This window comes from Micrasema longulum, unplaced genomic scaffold (assembly GCF_059751315.1).
Source record: "Micrasema longulum isolate JH-2025_06_02 unplaced genomic scaffold, ASM5975131v1 h1tg000515l, whole genome shotgun sequence".
In the NCBI taxonomy this organism is placed as follows: domain Eukaryota; kingdom Metazoa; phylum Arthropoda; class Insecta; order Trichoptera; family Brachycentridae; genus Micrasema; species Micrasema longulum.
Window position 1 is genome coordinate 155,432 of NW_028277712.1, and position 21,754 is coordinate 177,185.

A 21,754-nucleotide genomic window follows, 5' to 3' on the forward strand; every position below is an offset into this window, starting at 1 on the left:
GTTGCAAAGTTCAAGAACAATGGCGTGTGATAACTACAGTGTGGATATTCCATCTTTCCTGCATTCTGCTTCAAGATTATGGCGTAAACTGAAAAATGTGCACTGAAATAACAGATGTTCAATACTCTGTGAAGAAATATCATTGTTGTATTTCCTATATACAGAAGAAGTGTAAAAAATACTTAAATCTTGCAGATTATGGGCTCACTGTTATGCTGACGATACCCAAATATACTTTTTCTGTAAGCCAATCGATAAAGACAGTTTACAATTAGCCATCACTCAGTGCACGGGAAAAATAGGTGAGTGGATGACTGAAAATCGACTTATCCTCAATCCATCAAAAACAGAAAACCTTTGGCCTAGCCATGAAGGCAACATACTCATATGTTAAAAGAACCCTCCTCAGACACTGGATCTGATATTTTTTTATTTATTCAACTTTTTGTACATAATTGTACATTGGCGGGCTTATTGCCAAATGGCAATTTCTTCCAACCAACCAAAAAAAAAAGTTTTATTTTTATAATTTACAAGTTAAAAACATATTCAATAGAAAATAAATATTTATAAAAAGCTTAAGATTTAAAAAAATAGAAATAAATGTATTTGCGTATAAATTACCTTAAAACAATACCATTACTCAATGGGAAAAGGGAAAAAAAGAGGAAATAGGAAAGGAGGAGATATTGGAGGCCTCCGTGGTGTAGTGGTCAAGACGCTTGACTCACGCACGGAAGGTTCCGGGTTCGATTCCCGGTGAGAACACAAAAATTAAAAATGTGATTTTTCTCAAGCCTGGGTGCTCTGTGATGTAATTCACCCCTGTATTTAGGCCTCCTGGCCTGTTGTGGTGCAAAAAAAAAAAATGTAAAAAAAAAATATTAAGGAAGAAAAAGGAGATGTTTCTTCAGATGTGATTTAAAAAGAGATACTGTAGTAACACTTTGATGGTGGATGGGAGATGATTCCACAGTCGAGCGGCATGGACACTATATGAGTTAGAGAAGAAAGAGGAATTGTGGATGGGTATAAAGAGAGTGCCTTGAGAATTAGAACGAAGAGGTAAACCATGAACTGATAAGCGTTGAATTTGTTCACGCAGGTATATAGGAGCGTTAGGACTATGAAGTACATTGAACAGAAGTGAGAGGGAGGGATAGTCTCTCCGCTGTCTAATTTTGAGCCATTTCAGTTTCCTACGATAATCAGAAATGTGGTCATATTTCTTAAGACCAAAAATATACCTTACGCATGTATTCTGAAATTGTTCAAGTGTATCAAGTTGCTCACAGCTTAAATCAGACATGGAAACATCCGCGTTATCTAGAATGGGTAGTAGTAATGCTTGTACTAGAGTGCATTTAGTATTGATGGGTAAGAATTTTTGCAACCTTCCAAGTGAGTGTAGACTGAAAAATATTTTGCGGCTTAATTCGTTAGTATGAGCTCGCCAGCATAGATGTTCGTCCATTAGTGCTCCTAGATTTTTATTAAATATTGGTACCATTGACATTAAGAGGATTAAGTGAAGATACTAACTTACTAAGCAATCTTTGACTAACATTTTACAACAGAGATGAAGAACATTCAAGAGAAGGTAATATAGAAGTCTAGGCATCTACAGGGCTTATGACCTGTCAATGGCTGGTTTAAGTGGCCACTTTACACACTGTGTAACATTCACTATTCTGCCTATATATGGGCATCTATAGTCCTTCAATTCTTTCATCTGTTGATGTTTGTGAAGTTAAAGAGCTGAAACCTTTATTTATGCGGGTGAGATTCATCTAATTGAATTATTTCACCTACATACTAGGCAACGCCTGAAAATATTATATTTTCAATTTCTATACTTCTTCATGGACCAGGTGGATTTATCAACAATATTTTGAGTTTATCCAAATTTTTGTAAACAAGGGATTGGATTCAACTCCCTGGGGAGCTGTTTATATTAACATTTTACAACAGAGATGAAGAACATTCAAGAGAAGGTAATATAGAAGTCTAGGCATCTACAGGGCTTATTACCTGTCAATGGCTGGTTGTTTATTTATTATTTACAACTCGTTCAATGAATTTGGGAAAAAAATGGAAGAATAGATATAGGTCTGTAATCTTTGACGGAAACTGGTAAAGAATTTTTGGGAAGTGGTATAATGAATGCTTTATTCCAAGCTCCAGGAAAATCTCCAGTATTTAAAGAAAAGTTTATAATGTGAGTTATAACTGGTAAAATCATAGGTAAAATAAAGTGTATCAATTTCATACTCAATTGATCACTGCCCATAGATTTGGTTTTTATAGAGAGTAAAATATGTTGAAAATCAGTTTCTTGAACGGAAGAAAATAAAAACGGTAAATAATTGTAAGAAGGTGCTATACTTAAACGTCGGAGAGTGTTGGATTTAGTGCTGACATCCAGTATCAATGGAGGTGTAGCGAAGTAAGTATTAAGATCGTCTAGTTTGACAGTTGAAGAGACTGCTATTTTAGATTTACCAGCGCCAAGAGATTTTAGAAACGACCAAGATTGACTAGTGGAGTTTTGGTTTAAGTACGTGAGAATATATTTCCTCCTGGCATTTCTGCACAATCGGTTGCATCGATTTTGCAGGACTCTGAAGGCTTCCCATTTTTGAGGTGAAGCATTTGATTTAAGTTTTGACTTTGCTTTGTCACGTGTCGCCATTAATTGAATGTCACTGGTAAGCCAAGGAATAGGTGGATATTTAAGTTTTACAGATCTTATAAGAGCATGAATGTCAAACAGACCAGTAATCATTCTGCTAAAAGTTTCAACTTTTTTAACAATGGTTTCTAGATTATCAATAGCTGACCAGTTCAAACTCATGGCATCAGCTTCAAGTGATTCCTTGTTAACGCTTTTAAAGATTCTAGCAAGAAATGTGACAGGTCTTTTGAGACATCTTATATAATGATATTTCTAATGAGTTATATCAACTCATTAGTTAACCTGAAACACTTAGTAAATGATCCTTAAGACAAAAATAATTTAATTTAATTTACTCTCATGTAATTTTGAATTCTCTATCCTTACCTCTGTTTTGTATAAATACATTAAATTTCTTAATACAGATACCAGTCTCAAAGATGTCGCAAAAGCGATGAAACCGGTCACTGGATATTCCAAATTTGTGGATTAAAGTATCACTCGTCTTTTGTTTATATAATACATTACAATGAACTTCCATCAAGAATTTTCACTTGCAAACTTAAATGTTTTAACAAAATCTAATTTTTATAATTTAATTTTTCTATAGTAAAAAGATATCCCTGTCGTAGGACACAAAATATCACATACTCATACAAACGAAAAGTCAGATTACGTATTTTTTTTACTCCTGCGCCTTTGCTGGCTTTTTTGTATGAAGATTTGTATAGGATTTTTACAACTTTGAAATGGCAACAGTTTATACAATATAATGACCCAACATAACTTATTTTAAAGAAAAACGATAGGTGATAGGGCTTTTGCAATAGCCGGACCTTTGGCATGGAATGCTCTACGAAATTGTGCAACAGAATCGCTTTTCAGAAGAAAAAAAAAGTACTTTATTTGTGAAATCGTTTCCTGACTTGAAAAGTGCTACTTCTAAATGTAATTTTTAGAAGTACAAACATAATATTAGTATTATGGATAACTTATATAGCGCTATTTTCGTAATATTATACCTCAAGGGCGCTTTACAAAATAATTCTGTAGATAAATACATTTAATTGAAGCTTTTAAATTTGCACTTTAATTAAAACAGTTTATTTTGTTATGACCTGCTACAGATTTATGCAAATGATTTAGAGAACAAGTGGGTTTTAAGTTTTTTCCGAAACATCACTTCACTGAATTTAGTGCGCTGTTTGCGTAGAGGTATAATAACTTTTTCTCTCGCCGTAGACGTAGCTTATCTAAGCGTAAGATGCCTATCAGCTAGTTCATCTGGAATGCATAGTTCCCTCAGATATTCGGGAGCAGAGTTGTGCAGTGATTTATACATAAGCCAACAGAGTTTGTATTCGACCCTCTGTGGAAAACATAGCCAGTGTAATTCCCGATTCCGAATATAAGTCTCGCTGCAGCATTTAATACAGGCTGTAGGCGAGTTATTGTGTTCATCGGTAGACCTGCATAGATACCATTACAATAATCGACTCTAGACACTACACTCATTTATGAATTGACGGGCGGCATCAACCCGCAAATTTTTGCGTATCCATTTAATTTGTCCCAGCATGAACTTATCATTCTACTAATTTGAGCTGTCAGGATTTAGTATAACTCCCGGTAGTTGTTTTATGTGCACTACATAATTTGTAAAATTTGTCTGTAAGTAAATAGGAATTATTATTAATTATTACTCATAAAAACGGTGCTTTAAAAATTTATTATTATTGTACCAAGTGTACAAAATAGCTAATGAATAAATTAAAAAATGTTACATATAAATTTATCTCTTGATTAAGGCTTGCCCAGTAATTGATAAAAAGTAATTATTCCATATTTAATAAATAAATGACAGGTCATGAGCGCTATTTATGCCTACTTCCATATTCCCTTCTTTAAGAGATTCTCTATCTGTGGAAAACATCCATCGATAATTATCATTTGTTTTGAGAATTTCCCAAGGAGTTTTTAAGTAAATCAAATACATACACACTTGCATGTGAATAATTTAAACATACTGAGCCTTACTCATAAACTTGGCATAAAGTTATGCTTAATTAAGTATATTCAGATAGGAATACCATTCTTATTATAATGGTAGAAAAAGGATGATATTCCTACCAGAATTTTACCACTATACTTAGGCGTAACTTTACGCTAAGTTTATGAGTAAGGCCCACTGTAAATTTTTTACATTGGATAACCACAAAGTTAGTGCTTTAAATGTTAATTATATATGTTTCCAATAACTTGTCTATATTACCTATAATAACAAGCATACAAAACTTTTTTGCTTTTGTATTGTATGCAATTTGTTGAAATTTATGTTGAATTATTATTGGTAAGTAGGCAGGTAGGTTATGTTTAGAGATATAATTTAAAAAAGGATTTATTTTGAACAGGGTACAATGAATACCCTATACATGTTTATTCTTATAATGTACAAATATATAATAAAATAGACAAAGTCTATCAATTTATATAATGCCAATCTTGTTAGCGACGTCAAGCGCATCGTAGTCTCTCGCTAGCCTTACGTAAGCCTTCTTCTTTCCATCGGGTCTGCAAAGTAATTTGACAAGGTTAGCCATCATAAAGCGATTACAATAATGAAATCATTTGGTGGTTTGGAAATTCAGAATATTGTTGAAATTATTTTCACTATGTCTCAAAGAGATTCTCATAAAGTTGATCATCATTTAAAAAATATTGTGGTTGATTAGCGGCATCATCAAATTTTGTCTAACAGTTATGTTAAAAAAATACCTGATGAGAGTGTTGACTTTAGCAACATTGATATCGTAAAGTTTCTTTACAGCCTGACGGATGTGGTGCTTGTTAGAGCGTGTGTGGACAATGAAGACCAAAGTGTTGTTGTCTTCAATCTTCTTCATGGCAGCCTCAGTTGTCAGGGGATACTTGATGATGTTGTAAGCATCCATTCTGCAAAATATCAAATAGGTTGTATACATGATACTCTTAAATATTCTAAGAAGATTCAGATTGCTCCAAAATTACAATTTATATTGCAGGGGTCATCCTTCAGGGTGAACTAGTTAGAATTATCAGTTTACCCTTAAGATTATATTATATTAATTTTAAGCGAGCAGCTTAAAGCTGATATGCTCAAATATCTGAGACTGTGTCCTCGAAGACGAGCATCTTGTTTAAGCTTGAACATGGAATTCAAATTTGGGCAGCTATAGCAACTGTTGAGTATCTTGTATGTCAATCTCAGGGCACCCCTTTCTCGCCATTCCTGCAGCATTGTGAGACCGAGAGTTTCCAGTCTCTCCACATATGGAAGGCGTTTTAGGCTTGGCGACAATCTTGTGGCTCGTTTTTGGACTCTTTCCAACAAGTTGAAGTCCTTAACAAAATAGGGATTCCATATCTAAAACCCGCATTTTAGAGTAGGTCTGATATAGGATTTGTATATTTTTAGTAGCATATTCGGTGTTCTATATGAGAACGCTTTTTTTATCAAGTAAATATTTGAATTTGATTTTTTGTTTTCATTATCATTTTAAATTATCGGTTATTGTTATTCCGGGGTCTTTTTGTTGTTTCACAGCCTTTGAATCTACACCATTTAGACTATATATATATAAGTTTGGTGTTTTTTGAGCCAATGTGAAGAAAAGTAGATATGTTAACATTGTGTGTAAGAAGCCTTTTCTTGGTCTATTCATGAATACTGTCCTGGTCTTGCTGTAGTTGAGTTGAGTAAGTGGGTTAGCATACAGTTTTGTATCAGCTGGTAAATCTCTAATATAGAGTATGAAGAGAACTGGACCAAGTACGGATCTAACTACGAATATTGCAGTAAAAAGAACTTTCTGTTCTCAACTCAAAATAAATATGGCAAAATTTCCAATTTAGGGTCTTTAACGTAGGCCTAATGATAAAATGGTTAGCCCATTTGGACACTGGGCCCGAGGCTGAGGTCCGATTCCGAATAGAGCAGCTTCACGTACAGCATTATGGAAAATCACGTAACCTTTACAAAATCAATGCACTATAATTGATGAACATTTGCGGTCGCAGACATGAAGTGTTTTTCAATGAGGAAGTTCAGTGGTTTTTAAAAAATATTTATATTTGTTAATAGACTAAAAAATATAAACTAAAAAAAAAAAAAAAGATTTGGATTTAAAAAGCGTTTTTTGGGAACGTTTACTATAATCAGTCTATTTAGAAAATGTATGTATGTCAATTTAAAAAAAATCTTTTAACATTTTATTATTTCAAAATAACTGTTTAACCCAATACAAGTAAAGTAAGAACTTAGTGAAACATTATTTGCTACTTGCAACAATACTCGGATATTATTAAATTTTTCAGCATAAATTCAAAGAAATTCTCATCGAGTTAATCATGACAGTAATTTTTTAATTTTTGGAAAATACACAATAATATTTAAATACCGAAGTACAAGGTGCGAAACAGAAGGCAACTAATATTATATGGAGCAAGATGGAGTATTTCCTGGCAAAGGATTAAAGATGATTTAAACTGACCGTGTTCTCTTGGCGACTGAATTTCTCTGGTACTTGGGGTTACGGGGAGGGCGGAAAGTCTTGGGGCGACGGAAGTGCACGGATGTGCGGATCTTCCTGAGCCTCGTGCCATGTTCTCCTTTAGTTACCTGCCGAGAGAAAACAAAGCTATTACATAACAAATTAAGAACTCGCATTCAAACAACGCAGCGAAACAATATTCAATCAGAAGAAGTGGTGCTCTTTTCACTATAAATCAAAGAGATTCTCATTCTATAAAATCATCATACATTAATCCATTTAACCTACCTACCGATGCAACAATATAAAAAAAAATAATTTAAAACTGGTCTATTTTACAAAAATAAATATGTTCATATTTACTGGTTGTCTTGAAATTGTTAAATAAATTTGAGAATACTATAAAAAATAATTTATTTACTGTAATTTAACCTTTATACAAAAAATTATCCAAAAGAACAAACAAAAAATCAATCTTAACTTTCCTGCCCAGCAGATATCTAATTTAAAAAATAAAAACATTAGTTTTTAACTTTAGGTTAGTTAAAATTATCTCATAAAAATATATTATTGACATAGTATGTAAATGTAATTGTATCAGGCAGCTGTATCTTCTCCACAGATGATATCGGAGTATAACACGGCTGATGTTATGTAGTTTTACAAAATCTGCCTTATCCACTGCAGGGGCATGATCGTTTCTGAAAATTTCACTAATTTAATGGACACTCGATCACTTCAAGTAACATAAATTCCAGGGAAAATATTAGGTAACAAAATAAATTTTAAAAACGTCAAAAAAACTTGCCTTGGTTTGAGCTTTCTTGGCTTTCACGATAGCTAACTTCACTCCACTCTTGGTGACCTTAATACCCTTGGCAGCGGCAATCTTAGCCTTATGTTTGGCGGCGATCTTGGCCTTGGCACCATCGATCTTGGATGCCTTTACCGGGGGCTTGGGAGTGGTGGACTTCTTAGCAGCGGCAGGCTTAGCCTTGTCTCCGGCAGACTTGGGTTTTTCTGCTGCCTTCGGTTTCTTAGCAGCAGGCGCTGCTTTAGGTTTATCGGCAGCCTTGGCTTTATCAGCAGGTTTGGGCTTGTCCGCAGCCTTGGCCTTGTCGGCTGACTTCGCCTTGTCGCCAGATTTGGGTTTGTCAGCGGACTTGGGTTTCTCGGCAGCCTTGGGTTTATCAGCAGATTTAGGCTTTTCGGCAGCTTTGGGCTTCTCAGCAGCTTTAGGCTTATCAGCAGCCTTCGGCTTGTCAGCCGGTTTCTTTTCGGCAGGCTTAGCGGCCGCAGGTTTAGCGGCCGCGGGTTTCGGCGCTGCAGCTGCCGCCGGTTTGGAGGTTTCCGCTTTAGGAGCTTCAGTTTTGGCCTCTGGTTTAGGCTTTTTGGCCTCGCTGGCCTTAGAGCCAGACGCTAAAAACAAAATTCAAAGTTAGTAAATATTTTACTCGTCAAAATTTCGAGGTTATAAAAAGTTATAAAAACGGGAGATATAATTGTAACAAGTATTGTGTAAAATCAGAATATAGAATAAAGATGCATCTGAGACGTACGCAAACATGTCCTATAAAATGAAAACCGAAAAATGACAATTCACCATGTGTGAACACCGCGTGGCGGCTCAGAGTTTATAAGCCATCTATTACACAAAACGTCACACAATCTAAAGAATTCAATTATACACCCAGTCGCGGGAATTTTAGAAGACTAAATAATGCACAAACACAACACATATTACACGAAACATACAATATTATAACAAACCTGGCTTATCCGCGGGCTTCTTCGGTGGCATATTTAATTAAAAAGATGGAGGCCGATCACAAAACGACACGGCAGAGAAAGGAAGACGCGTATCGCGCTCTCTGGCGGTAGAATGTTTTACTAAGCACTAATTCGAACGAACTTCACGTTTATGATTACATCCGTTTCCAATGACAACAAATGTTTGAAAAGTATAGAGCTCTGCCATTCAAAGTTTCAAAAGTTTGTTCAGTTCATTTTAAAAATAAATAACATAAATTTCTTTGCATTGGGAAATAATTCTAACTATGTTTCAGGTATTAAAAAATAACAGAACCTCCAAATAGAAAATATGTGTGAATAATGTGAATATAGAAAATATGTAATTATAATATACTATACCTCAAGTAAGATAACTCATTGACATGTTTTCCTAATGATAAGGAACAAGACGTTTTCAAGAAAACAAGTGCTTAATTTAGTTATCTTTGGTTTTAAGAGTTGTATTTTGTTATAATGTTAGCATCGCGTTCAGCTGTATATAAAATGGTAAAACCAGAATATTGTGAAAGAAAAATTATTTCAATGCCTCGTCCTTTTATTTCCGATGCAACACCAAACAAACAGATGAGCTTCTCAAGAATAGCAAGAGAGTTCTCTAAATTAACTGTGACCTCAAGATTCAATATTTCTAAAGCAATATTCGTAGGTGATGTAGCTGTTGGAAAAACATCTCTGCTTAACAGGTATATTTATTTTATAAAACAGAAATAATAATTGAAATAAAATTACTAATAAAACCATCCCATGCAGGCAATTGAAAATAAGTACTATGTGAAATAAAAAAATCCCAGGCCAAAGTAAATGTAGCTATTTATTTTCATTATGTTTGCTTGAAATAAAATACCTCGTCCTCATACAATACAATATTTGTGTTAAAAGAAAGTAAGCCACCTATATAAATTTAATTTTTAAAATAAAAAAATAAGCAAGCAAAAAAAAAACAAATAAAATACGCTTTTGTACTTTATTTTTTAAAATGCATTTGATGTTGGATATTTTTTCTGACTACTACTATACTTATAACAATCATTATCATTTAGTTTAGTAAATAAAACATGTATGTAAAAGTATGCCTAATTCTTGAGAGCCAGTTTTTTTATATTTTCATTGAGCGCCAACCTATAAAATATATTTATTGTAGTGTAGTAAATGTGAAAATACGAATTCTTCTTTACATAAACGTAAGTTTAACTTTTCATAGAGAAAATTTATTTTTATTATGATGTTTCCATACACGAGAATAAAAAATATATTAAGTTTTCATTCGGCAAAAAGTCTCTCATTTAACTATACATTTTGTTGCATAATTTGTTTTATTACATTATACATATATATTGTGATTAATAACGATTTTTATGATTATTAGCTTTTTTCCCTCTACGTTTTTTCAGGTTTTGTCATAGAGTATTTGAGACAAACTATAAAGCAACCATTGGTGTGGATTTTGAAGTAGAACGGTTCGATATACTTGACGTGCCTTTCAATTTGCAAATGCAAGTAAACCCTAAATACGATAATTAAGTATTTTAATTTGGCTGGATGTGAGCATTGATTTTATTGAAATTGAATTGTTTGTTTTTTCAGTTGGGACACTGCAGGACAAGAAAGATTTAAATGCATTGCACAGTCATATTATAGGGGAGCAAGCGGTATACATTTAATAAATATGAATTTATTTATGAATATACGAATCTGTATTTATTGATAAGAAAAAAAATCTAATTTAATTATGGAGAATGTAATATTAACATAAATTCATTTGACAATTCATTGGTTAATTTAAATGAAATGTTTTTGCAGCAATTGCATTGGTATTTGCTCTAAATGACCCGGCATCATTAAAACATACGAGATCTTGGCTTGCTGAAGCTTTGAAGGCAAATAACTTATCACCATTATTATTTCTCATAGGCACGAAGCGGGATAAAGTTGTAAGTTTAAAAGATGTGTGAAATATATTTATATTTTTAAATTTTGAACACTGTACAGTCCTCCTTAGAACAGGTTTCTCTAGTGAGGAGGACTTTTAAACTAATTTTGTGTATAATAAATTAACTGGTTTAGTATATTAATAAAATAAAAAAATCAAAATAGAAAATAACTGACTTCTATCATTTTTTTACAAATCAAATGAAATATATATATTTAGCTATAATAATAATAAGATATTGAATACTAGTTTTCATTTTTATAATTAAAATCACTAATATAATAATATCCATTAGCCTCTACATCACAATATCGATAATTGATCATTGAGTTTAATTATATACACTATTTTTTTCACAGAGTGCCAGTGATTATATTGCGATAGAAGCAGATGCCATGCAATTGGCAAATGAATTGAATGCAGAATACTGGGCAGTTTCCTCTAAAACTGGAGACTGCGTTAACAACTTATTTAATCGATTAGCTGCGTTGAGCTTTGATAAGGCAATGCAAAAGGACTTTGAACAAGGAGACATAAATATTCATATTGGTGATCCCATGTGTAAGTTGTTTACCAAATATCTGTAGAAAAAAAATAACTAAGATTTATCAACCACAAAATTTTCCACTTTGTATTCACATACACATCAAAAATTATTACATAGCAGAGTTACGAATGTTACAAAGTGATTACTTAAACCAGTCAGTAAAAAATCTCTCCATATATATTCAAACTTATTTATTTATCAAACCTAGAAAGAAGAACTCACGTATGTACATCTATGTTTCAATTGTTTCATATTTTTTTCACCTGTCTATCTCTAGGACAATATCTTGGTCCATTTACACCAGGTTGTGGTCCCGTGGTAGTATTGTGGACTCACGGGCCAAAGGTTCGAGGTTCAAATCCCACTCTACCACAACTCAATTTCCATTTTTCTTACACAGGTTATTTACGACTTTTAGGAAATGACCTGAAAATTTTTATTTTTGAGTAAATAATAAGAACTCAAGTATTTCTCCTATAAAAAAGAAATAAATTGTACTGTCCTTCCAAATTTCTGTTCACACTTGGACAATAGGTCCAAAGCTGGGACAATACAGTATTGTTCTGTGCTCATGTGAACAATGCATTAGGAGAAAAATATAGGTACATATTAATTTGTACCACTATGTATGGTAAATTTCCTAATAATAATTAAACTGAATGGAGTCTCAATTTTAGTCCAATGTGTAAAATATAAAAAAAAACATCATGGAGTGTAATAGAAAAGCATTAATAATTCCTAATGATGAACACATAACATCACCGACCTAGGTCGATGCATGGCAAAATAACCCTAAAAAATGAATATTATTCTGTAAACAATGCATCTTCATAAGTTTAAATTTTTTGTTAATTACACATATTATATTTATTAAGTACTTTATATTTTACAGCATTGAGACAAAACCTGCGGATTGGCGAAGGAAAACCAACAAAATGTGTTAAGTGTTTTTTTTAACAAAATAATGTCTAAGTAAAATAATGTGTTAAAGTATTAAAGTGTTTCTTTAGATACAGAATAATATAAATTCATCAATTACATTAATATGTTTTAGAAATAAATACATAAATCTACATTTGTTTGATGATTGATAAAGCACATTGTACTTTTGTTTTTTGAATATGTTTGTAATGTGACACAAAAAAAAATTTTTCTTTACACTTTACCATAGAAAACATTTGTAGTGTAATCAGTATAATACACTACATATTTTAAGTTGTTCAAATATTTTCTTATTTTTAGTACCTCTATCATAAATAATACAATACTCTATCATTTACACATAAGGAGTTTTGAATTTTTCTAGTCATTTTAGATAAGAGAGGTACTTAACATTAAAATATTTTCTAACAGATTGTCTGTTTTTTTACTTTTGCATCCAAATATTATTTAATTTATGTTCACAATTGACAATTCTTAATGAAATTCCATTGTAATTAGGTTATAACATATATATTTTAGTATACTTAGTACCTACCATCAGCCTTCAGTGCACTTCCACTAAAGTTAATTTAACCAATTAGCCTTTTCATCTTCAGTATGTATAATTTATGTATATTAAAATATAAGTAGCTTACTTATCAAAAATTTGTTGTTTTTTGTGAATGAATTATGTATGATAAAATAAAATTAAGAAGTATGAACCAGAAAAAATCTTCTACTAAGTACCTTCACAAAACATGTTTAAATGAAAAACAAGAAATTGACTTACACACATTTTAAAAAATCAATTTCACAGCATTTAGAAAAATAAATAGTTTATTCATAATATAACAATACATATTACAAAAAAAAAATAGTAACGTATCCCTAACTCCACAAAGCCATGTTGAGTTTGGATACAACATATAGAAAAGTGGAAGCATGCACATTATTAAATAATAGCAAAAATTTAAAATTATTACACAATCATATATTTAAATAAACATCTGGACAACACGCTTAATAGTTTATAAATCAATGCAATATCTCGCAGCAGTCTCCTGTTATGTTCTCTTCCCTTAGACAAAATCCAAACTGGCACACTTCTGAAAATGGGTTTCGTTTTGGAGAACTTAATATGTTCATCCAGGACATTGAACTTGCATGGGGCCACAAAAGAGAAATTTCTCTGGGTGAAAGTCGTATGTGTTTTTGGTATTAAATAATTCAAATTACAAGAAAACCTCATGACCCAAAATGTGTCGATGACTGTTTTTTTTTTTTAATTGATAAATATGTACACATTAGATGCAGCACTAAGCTCCCGCCTTGTGTTCCATCCTATTTAAGTTCCGGCACCTAACTTGTAGTCAGTAAACGTGAAGCAGCGTAAAAAGGCGCGACATACTGCTTTGAATTTACAGTAAACTGGCACACACAGTTAGTCTTTTTTACTCTACTATGTGTTTTGCACGGCAATGTTCACAGGACAACACTAATTTTTCAGAACTACTACTACTACTACCATCACGCCATTTCTCCGTAGGAGTAGGCAGAGAGAATGGACCGCCACACACGTCTATCATGGCATACATTCCTAGCTTCTTCTACATTCATAGATCTTGTCATACATGCCCCTCGGTTCTGTCTGCTTTTGACATGACCAGACTTAAGATTTTGGTTTATCTGATCATGTCACGTCTTCCTTGGTCGTCCTCGTCTCACATTACCGTTCATTTTTGCCATATATACTTGTTTTACCATTCTTTCGTTGTCCATTCCTTCCACGTGACCAAACCATCTCAGAGACCCTTTTTTTCGGAACATTATTTCAGAATGTTGTTATGTGAAGCATCATCTCCATCTCAATGTTTTGCAATAATGATTAATAATTGTTTCAATAAAAATTTGCCAAGCATTTTTTCTATACTAGTGTAGGATTATGTTTTAAAAATTACCTACAGTTTATTATTACGTAACTGAAATAGTTAGTAATCGCATAATAAATTTTATTTATACTGATTCTAACAAGATTCAGATGCTGTCATTATAAAATTATTTTTGTGGGCAAGCGCAATAGTATAAATAAACATTGTCTCATACTTGTCTCGTCATATTTTCCGTAACAACCTTCCATCAATCTTAAATCAAGTTTGTACCAAGTTTCACTGCTAACTGGTATAAAATATCGACACAATGTTGATTGATTTATGAAAATGAAAAAAGTAGTATAATATTATTTATGTTTAAAGTATTATCTTTGGAGTCAAACATTTTAACTAATATTAGCAAGTATAAGTAGAAACCACTTACCGACTTTTTATGCCTACCGGCTTCGAGACGTACCTGTTTCTTCGTCAGGACACTCACTACACTAACATGCAAATACTAAGATTATTTTTCACCTTCACTGTAGTACCTATGCATAGTACGTCCCGAAACCGTTAGACATTAAAAGTCGTTAAGCGGTTACCTACCTACTAATATTTACTAACATTAGTTGAAACAAAATGACACTATTAATAATAGTTCCTGGTAATGAATACAAATTACAACATTAATTTTATGTTTAAAAACAAATGTCAAAATTTAAATAATTGAAAATTATAATACCTGTATGTTATTATTAAATTTAATTAATTGAAATTATACAATATACCTAAGTATTAAATTAAGTATCAAAAATTATTCATATTGTAGACCCTACATTGATTTGATACTGATATTCCCATCTCAACACAGGACTTTTAGTCCCATGGAGTTGAAACTTGGGTCTCAAATAATGTACAATAAACTTATGTATGTAAATAAATAAATAAATATTATCATAATACAGATAACACGACGTTTTATGTTATATGCATCGAACGCTAGGCAGCGCTAGCGTTCTCACGATAATAATCGGACTTTACGAACTTCACACTACACAAACACAGCTACATATTCCTGTTTCCTTTATTACAGTCGTCAGTGTATTGGTATTCGCTGTAGCTGTGGTATTCGCTGTATTTGCGTTTCGCGTCATTCGGGTTTGCTTGCGAGTTCGCGATTAGTGAATTGACAGGCGCGATCGCGCTTTCGGAAACTATCGGTGAATTTATTCGTCGGTTTCTTCGAAATTTTACATTAATATACATATGACCCGTGATATGTGCTTGTGTGAGGTAGTAGTTTTTGATTTTACATAGCGCCCAGCTGATCAAAACGATCAAAGTCAAGTTTAATTCATTTTAGTAATAGTTTAGTTCATTTCACGTACACTGTTAAACTTGTGGAGTGAGTGATTACTTGAAAGAAAATCTGTGGATTATACGATAATCGTTGTCATTATCAGGCTTCTAAAAAGGTAAATTACACCATGTTGCATGTATTATTTTACTTATATTCAACCGGAATATGTTTTTACACTAATACAAAAAGTTAAGGTTGGTACCTACATACACAACTTTTTAATTGTTTGGCGCCACATCTTTGTATTTTAAAATAATACTCTTATTTACTCAATATTTTATATTTGCGCTATTTCATGCAAATAATCATGTGCAAAACATACATACTTATTTAAAAACCTATCGCTTTTATTGTGTCATTGAAATGTTGAACTTTGAACACGTTGAAAAAAAAGAATTAAATTACCGATTCGATTTTTTGACAAATATAGTGGATTTTTGCTGATACGGCATGCAAGTAGTCGGTATTTATAATAAAACAATTATTGATAATATGATTTTGATTTAAGATCGTGTCTGGCGACGAAACTAGTGAATTAAATAATATTTTATTGCGAACATGGTCGTGAATGATAAACATAAATTCACAACGTTTCATTTGTAAGCAATTCAAGTATTGGCTAGTAGCAACCTCCACAGACAGGTATCTTATACGAATAGACGAATACTAAGATTATCGACCGCTTCTAATAATTTACATATTTATGTCCAATGACTATAATGTATTCTTTCTTTTAAGATATCATATTTATTTATTTATTAACGGATATTGTCCATGTATACAATGTATAGGGTTTAAATATTACAATAAAAGAATAGTTTAAAACATTAAAAAAGTGAAAAGAAGCATTGACAAACGTAAGGGACATCGAGACAAGATATTAAGAAGTAGTGGGTTTCTTATTTTTTCTCTTATCCTCATCCAATATTGCACTATAGGCAGAATGGTGAATGTTACACAGTGTGTAAAGTGCCTACTTAAATCAGCCAATGATGGATCATAAGCCCTGTAAATGACTAAACTTCCAAATTCCCTTTTCTAAAATGTTCTCCATCTCTGTTGTAATATGTTCAACTAAATATTATGTATAATATGTGTATGTATTTAAGGTTAATACCGTAAGTCCGTAAGGTATGAATACATTTCAGACCTCTTAGCATGCATACCTTCGTTTCGTAAGTGCTTTCGTATCTTGGAGTCATGGATAATATAAAAGTTCCAGTTTTTCATCTCTCACTTTTCATAATATTTAGCCTTGCTCGGGCCCGCGACCCCCCTAGCAAGACAAGGTCGCGACCCCCAGGTTGCCACATAGTGTAGAAATAAATACGCGGAAAATATTTAGTTTTAAACTCGGTTTAAAATTGTTTGATTGCGTTTCTTAGTGCCAAACAGTATACATATTCTTGAAACTTGTTAATTCTAACCTGTTCCCTGTTTCATCATTGTTATCAATTCGTAAGTATATTACATGATCAAGTGTTGCATTTACATCAGATTTTTTCCCTATAATACCACAAAAATATATCGGTTTTTATTTTTTAAAGCCTATAAAAAATAATTTATACTCGTAAGTGTAGTGCTGAACACCTGATGATAAGGAAAGAATCTACTTGATTACCGAAATACGTACTCAGTCTCTTTAATTACTTATAATATATATATAAATTTACCCACTCAGTCTCTTTAATTTAATTATATATAAAAGGCAATGTTCGGATGTGTGACCTCGATAGGCCGAATAACTACTGGACCGATTTACGTGCGGTTTTCAGCGAAATGTAGATCTTTACCATGAGCATATTTATAATTCTTAATATTGTCAATTTATTAATTAGAAAAAAGTTAGGGGCGTAAATGTTTTTTTCATCATTCACCAGGTTTGCATTCACGGAGAATGCATATACAAAAAAATGTTTTTTTTGGCGCATAATTTTTACTTATTTTGAATGTTCACAAACAACACTCGTTTTTTATGGATCCCAATCAGATTACCGTAAATTCCTTATAATTTCTACCCATTAATTTATTTTTACTCGATTTTGGTAATACTAAAATAATATTAGCTGACATTCAATACATCTTTTGAAATTGCATTCCTTAATGAAGTACATCCCTGTTAATATTCTAATTGAAAATCGTCATGTTTGATTTCACGTGTTCATATTTATTTGACTTTTAATCATCAGTGTGGCCAGAAATAAACGCATGCAAAAAATAAAAATCCCAAAATTAATCACTCTCTAGGGGGTAGATAAGATTCATAATAGCACCCCTGCGGTGGTATTCTGAAGCGCTCTCGTGGCCATAGAACAAAAAAGACTATATTGCATACAAATATTTAATGGCCTTTGTTTATGCGTGCATGTCAGAAAGATTGTATATAAAATATTATAGTGTGCATGCTGACACAAACAAAAAATATGTAAAATAAAATAAAATAATATGTGTTTACTAGATTCACCGACAGGCACTAACACATATATGCCATTAAACATTCAAACGTACTTTGACTACCTAAAAATTTCTTGTATATTTATTTTTTAATTCAAAACATTTTCACGTGTTGTGGTTTGTGGTACCTTCTGCTTCCTTAAAGTCGTACTTCGTGTTAATAGCTGCATTTATATGTAACATGTGCATACTTGGTAACTTTCCCCATACCTTTAATGATGTAACTGGTGACTAATTACAAATACTAGCAGTCCAAAGTATTATAAGCTGATATTAGCAAATACACACATTTCTAGTTACTTAGGTCCGACTAATTTTATGTTATACCATCGTACTACAGGCCACCATATTCTTGGTTGGCCTTTCAACAATTTTAGAAGGGTAGTATTTGAATAATAGAATATAAATTCAAACTAAGGGTGTTAAAAATACTGATTATGGCGTACTAAAACACTAAGTGGGCGAAAACAAATATTGAAAACAGCGACTTGAAAATACGAATTTGATTTACGAGTTATTCAGAACGATCGGTATCGGGTTGTGGTCCCGTGGCTAGTGTCTTGGACTCGCGGCTCAAAGGTCCGTGGTTCGAATCGCACTCTACCCCAACTTGATTCCCATTTTCTAATAGTAAGTTATTTACAACTCGTTGAAAATGGCCCTCAAAATTAAATATTTGGATAAATCATAAGAACGCAAATATTTATTTTTTACAAAAAAAAAAAAAAAAAGAATTCTTGAACGAACACCTAACCTAACTTTTATTAGCCCAATTTATTATTTAATTCGGACACTTGGAATTTTAGTTGCTAGCTTATATTAAGTAGTAGCTAATTTTACGATTTTTTAGTCACTAATAATTATCGCTAGTGACGTTTATTTTTCGCAAACATAATTTAACGCCGCTCGGCTTAGTATTAAAGTATCTCATTAACAGTCATCCATATATTATTTATTCGCCCGGTTAATAATTCCCCATTTTAGAATAGGCACCCTTAAAATACCACCATTTCCTAATATGCACCATAAGAAATCAAAATTAACGATGTTTAATTAAAATTCAATGCCATAGTGGAAATTTATTTTTTGTAATATGTTCATGGGGAAGAATGATAATATTCGTTGAAATTTTAAAAACTTACTCAAATTTAGACAAAAAAGTTTAATTATTATTCTATTATTATTTTTCTTTGTTGTTCAACTGTTCGCCCTCTTCTAGAATATCCCTCCGTGGTCTGGTCTCCATTCTATGTCAATCGCATAAATCACATTGAATCAGTCCAACATCGCTTGCTTCGAAAAATAGCGTGGATGCTCAGACTAGAGAGAGATAATTATTCTTATGCTGAAATAGAGTCAATGTTAAATATTTCTAGGCTACAAAAACGTAGAACTAATATTGACTCCATATATATGTTCGGCATACTAAATGGTATAATCGATGTTCCATCATTACTGGGACAAGTAAAATTCAATATTCCGACTCGTAAATTGAGAAACAATGAAGTACTGTTCATCGATCAGCATAGAACAAACTATGGCCTAAATTCTCCAATGACCCGTCTTTGTCGTATTGTTAACTCAAGACAAGATCTGGACTTTTTTGGTTTAAGTTTACAACGATTTAAACGAGCACTAAATAAATAGTCCAGATCTTGTCTCGATGTCCCTTATGTTTGTTAATGCTTCTTTCTTTTTTAAAAAATGTTTTAAACTATTTTTTTATTGTAATATTTAAACCTTATAAATTGTATACATGGACAATGTCCGTTAATAAATAAATAAATAAATAAATTAGCGAAACCGAAATGAAGACCTTATGTTTTTAAAACGGATTTTGGGTATTTGGAGGGGAGTGCTTTCACTAGTGTAAAGTAGCAATCGAATCAGAGACTCCAAGCACGGTAGGCAAAAGCGCTAACCAATCACGAGGCAGACTAATTTCCTTTTTCTGGTACTATTTCACTTCACACAGATAATGTTTACGTGTTATAACGTGCCTTAGGGTTAGTGCGCCGAAAAAAGTTCCGTTTAAATAAAGCTAAAAGCTAAAAAATTGTCGCATTTTGTCAAAATGGCATGCACTAATAATTCAAGATTTTGTATTTTTACAGCAGCTTTATTCCTTCGAAGTTTTCGGAATTGAAATACAAAATTAAAAGGTCTGTTTATGGATAATATTTGAAATACCTAGAGACGCCCCCTAAGCCCGTGAATGATTGTTATTCCAACTTTATAAGATTTCATTCCTAGCTAGAAATAATTGTTTTGAAAAAAATATCATTTTCATAAATTACTAAATAAAATCACATTATAATGGTTTCTATTTTGTGATGGAGTTCTGCAATTAAACACTAATTCGGCAAATAAATTCAATGAACTATACACACGTATATTATTTAAGTTTAAAATACATTAATGTAATTTTAAGATACTTCTTAAGTAGGTATACCTACCTTCACGGTCTCAAGTCTTAAAGTCAAGTCTCCACAACCTTGTAATCATTTACAGAGATATTAAACCTTAATCGCGAATGTCACCGACTCAGTGTCACCGACCATTTCGTAGTTTTGAGTATACACTCACATATAATATTTTCGATATTGTTGCCATGCAGAATTAGCGATTAGTACCCAGCAGGTGTAAATACAAATCGACCAGTACTCTTTCCCGGTTTTGTGACCACAACTAATTATTAGGTATACGTATTTCGGTTAAAAATTAGAAGCATCTTTTTAAGAAAAGGGAATATACAAGAATAACATTAAATGATGGTTGTAAAAATAATCAAATACCTAACTAAACGAACTTGACAAATTGAAACAAGCACTATCAGAGAAAGCCCGTGCTAATTATAATTTGTAACTTGTTTACTACCGATATTATCATGTTTTGGTAGAAGAAGCTCTCAATAAACAAAAAAAGTAATATTTTTCAAAACCAATTGCATCTTGTAAATTATTAAATAACCGGTCCTTAGTGTCTGCAATGCTCGACCCTTCATTATAATAATATTACTTAGATTACATTAGAAAAATGTTGTTTTAATTAGGTATCAAGGCTGTTAATGTATTATTAGCATGTGCAAACTGTTTTCAAAATAGCTGGAACGTTTAAGAAATTCGTTTAAGGTGTAAATTTGAAAATAAGGAAAATAAAGTTGAAAAATGTTTTTCTGCCATGTTGGAGTATATGGTGAATGTTACACAGTGTGTAAAGTGGCAACTTAAACCAGCCAATGACAGGTCATAAGCCCTGTAAATGCCTAGACTTCCATATTCCCTTCTCAAAAATGTTTTCCCTCTCTGTTAAAATAAATTTAAATGTTTTGAGGTACGTCATACACTTTGTAACACCATTTTACGCAATATAATACAACAAATTATTTATTTATAAATTTATTGCAAAAAAATAATATGCATACTTAATAACAGGGAATCTATATAATACCAATTAATGTAAAATGAAAACGGAGTTTTCTCTGTTTATGATAGTCTCTATCTAACATGGCACAGCCTGTTCTGAGATGGAGATTTTCTATCTTTAGAGCATAAGTAGTCCTATACTAATAAAACAATAACATAAAAAAGAAAAACTAAAACTACTTAATTATAAATGCCTAGCTTATCAAATGTAAGAAATTAAAAATCGTTATT

General features: G+C 32.1%; 3 protein-coding genes across 4 annotated transcripts in view; 2 read left to right on the plus strand and 1 right to left on the minus strand.

Moving 5' to 3' along the window:
- Positions 1 to 5,071: 5,071 nt before the first annotated feature.
- On the minus strand, positions 5,072 to 9,018 carry RpL23A (ribosomal protein L23A). The gene is made up of 5 exons (XM_088227618.1): positions 8,974 to 9,018; positions 8,012 to 8,622; positions 7,204 to 7,331; positions 5,450 to 5,626; positions 5,072 to 5,245 (listed from the first exon to the last, which is right to left on the minus strand). The coding sequence occupies exons 1-5, from the start codon at positions 9,002 to 9,004 to the stop codon at positions 5,161 to 5,163; spliced, it is 1,032 nt and encodes a 343-aa protein (XP_088083744.1). The 5' UTR covers positions 9,005 to 9,018; the 3' UTR covers positions 5,072 to 5,160.
- Positions 9,019 to 9,130: 112 nt separating this feature from the next.
- On the plus strand, positions 9,131 to 13,145 carry RabX5 (RAS oncogene family member RabX5). Of its 2 annotated transcripts, none has more exons than XM_088227620.1 (7): positions 9,131 to 9,195; positions 9,270 to 9,698; positions 10,407 to 10,508; positions 10,600 to 10,664; positions 10,816 to 10,946; positions 11,305 to 11,506; positions 12,385 to 13,145. In XM_088227620.1, exons 2-7 carry the CDS (start codon positions 9,469 to 9,471, stop codon positions 12,447 to 12,449), a joined length of 795 nt encoding a protein of 264 aa, XP_088083746.1. In that variant the 5' UTR covers positions 9,131 to 9,195; positions 9,270 to 9,468; the 3' UTR covers positions 12,450 to 13,145. The 2 variants fall into 2 exon arrangements, with proteins under 2 accessions (XP_088083746.1, XP_088083745.1); XM_088227619.1 differs by having other exon boundaries at positions 9,173 to 9,269; positions 9,580 to 9,698.
- A 2,230-nt stretch (positions 13,146 to 15,375) lies between these two features.
- Positions 15,376 to 21,754, plus strand: part of Cpr (Cytochrome P450 reductase) — a 76,048-nt gene continuing 69,669 nt past the window's right edge. The window contains exon 1 of the mRNA XM_088227621.1: positions 15,376 to 15,759. The gene's annotated coding sequence lies outside the window, so the exon portion shown is untranslated. The remainder of the gene's footprint in view (positions 15,760 to 21,754) is intronic.

Coding starts and splice junctions, on each gene's coding strand:
- RpL23A (XM_088227618.1), bottom strand. CDS start 9,004: ATGCCACCGAAGAAGCCCGCGGATAAGCCAG. Junction 5,627..7,203: donor TCAGTCGCCAAGAGAACACG/GTCAGTTTAAAT, acceptor GATATTTTGCAG/AATGGATGCTTACAACATCA. Junction 5,246..5,449: donor AAAGTCAACACTCTCATCAG/GTATTTTTTTAA, acceptor ATTACTTTGCAG/ACCCGATGGAAAGAAGAAGG.
- RabX5 (XM_088227620.1), top strand. CDS start 9,469: ATGTTAGCATCGCGTTCAGCTGTATATAAAATGGTAAAACCAGAATAT. Junction 10,509..10,599: donor GTGCCTTTCAATTTGCAAAT/GCAAGTAAACCC, acceptor TTGTTTTTTCAG/TTGGGACACTGCAGGACAAG. Junction 11,507..12,384: donor TCATATTGGTGATCCCATGT/GTAAGTTGTTTA, acceptor TATATTTTACAG/CATTGAGACAAAACCTGCGG.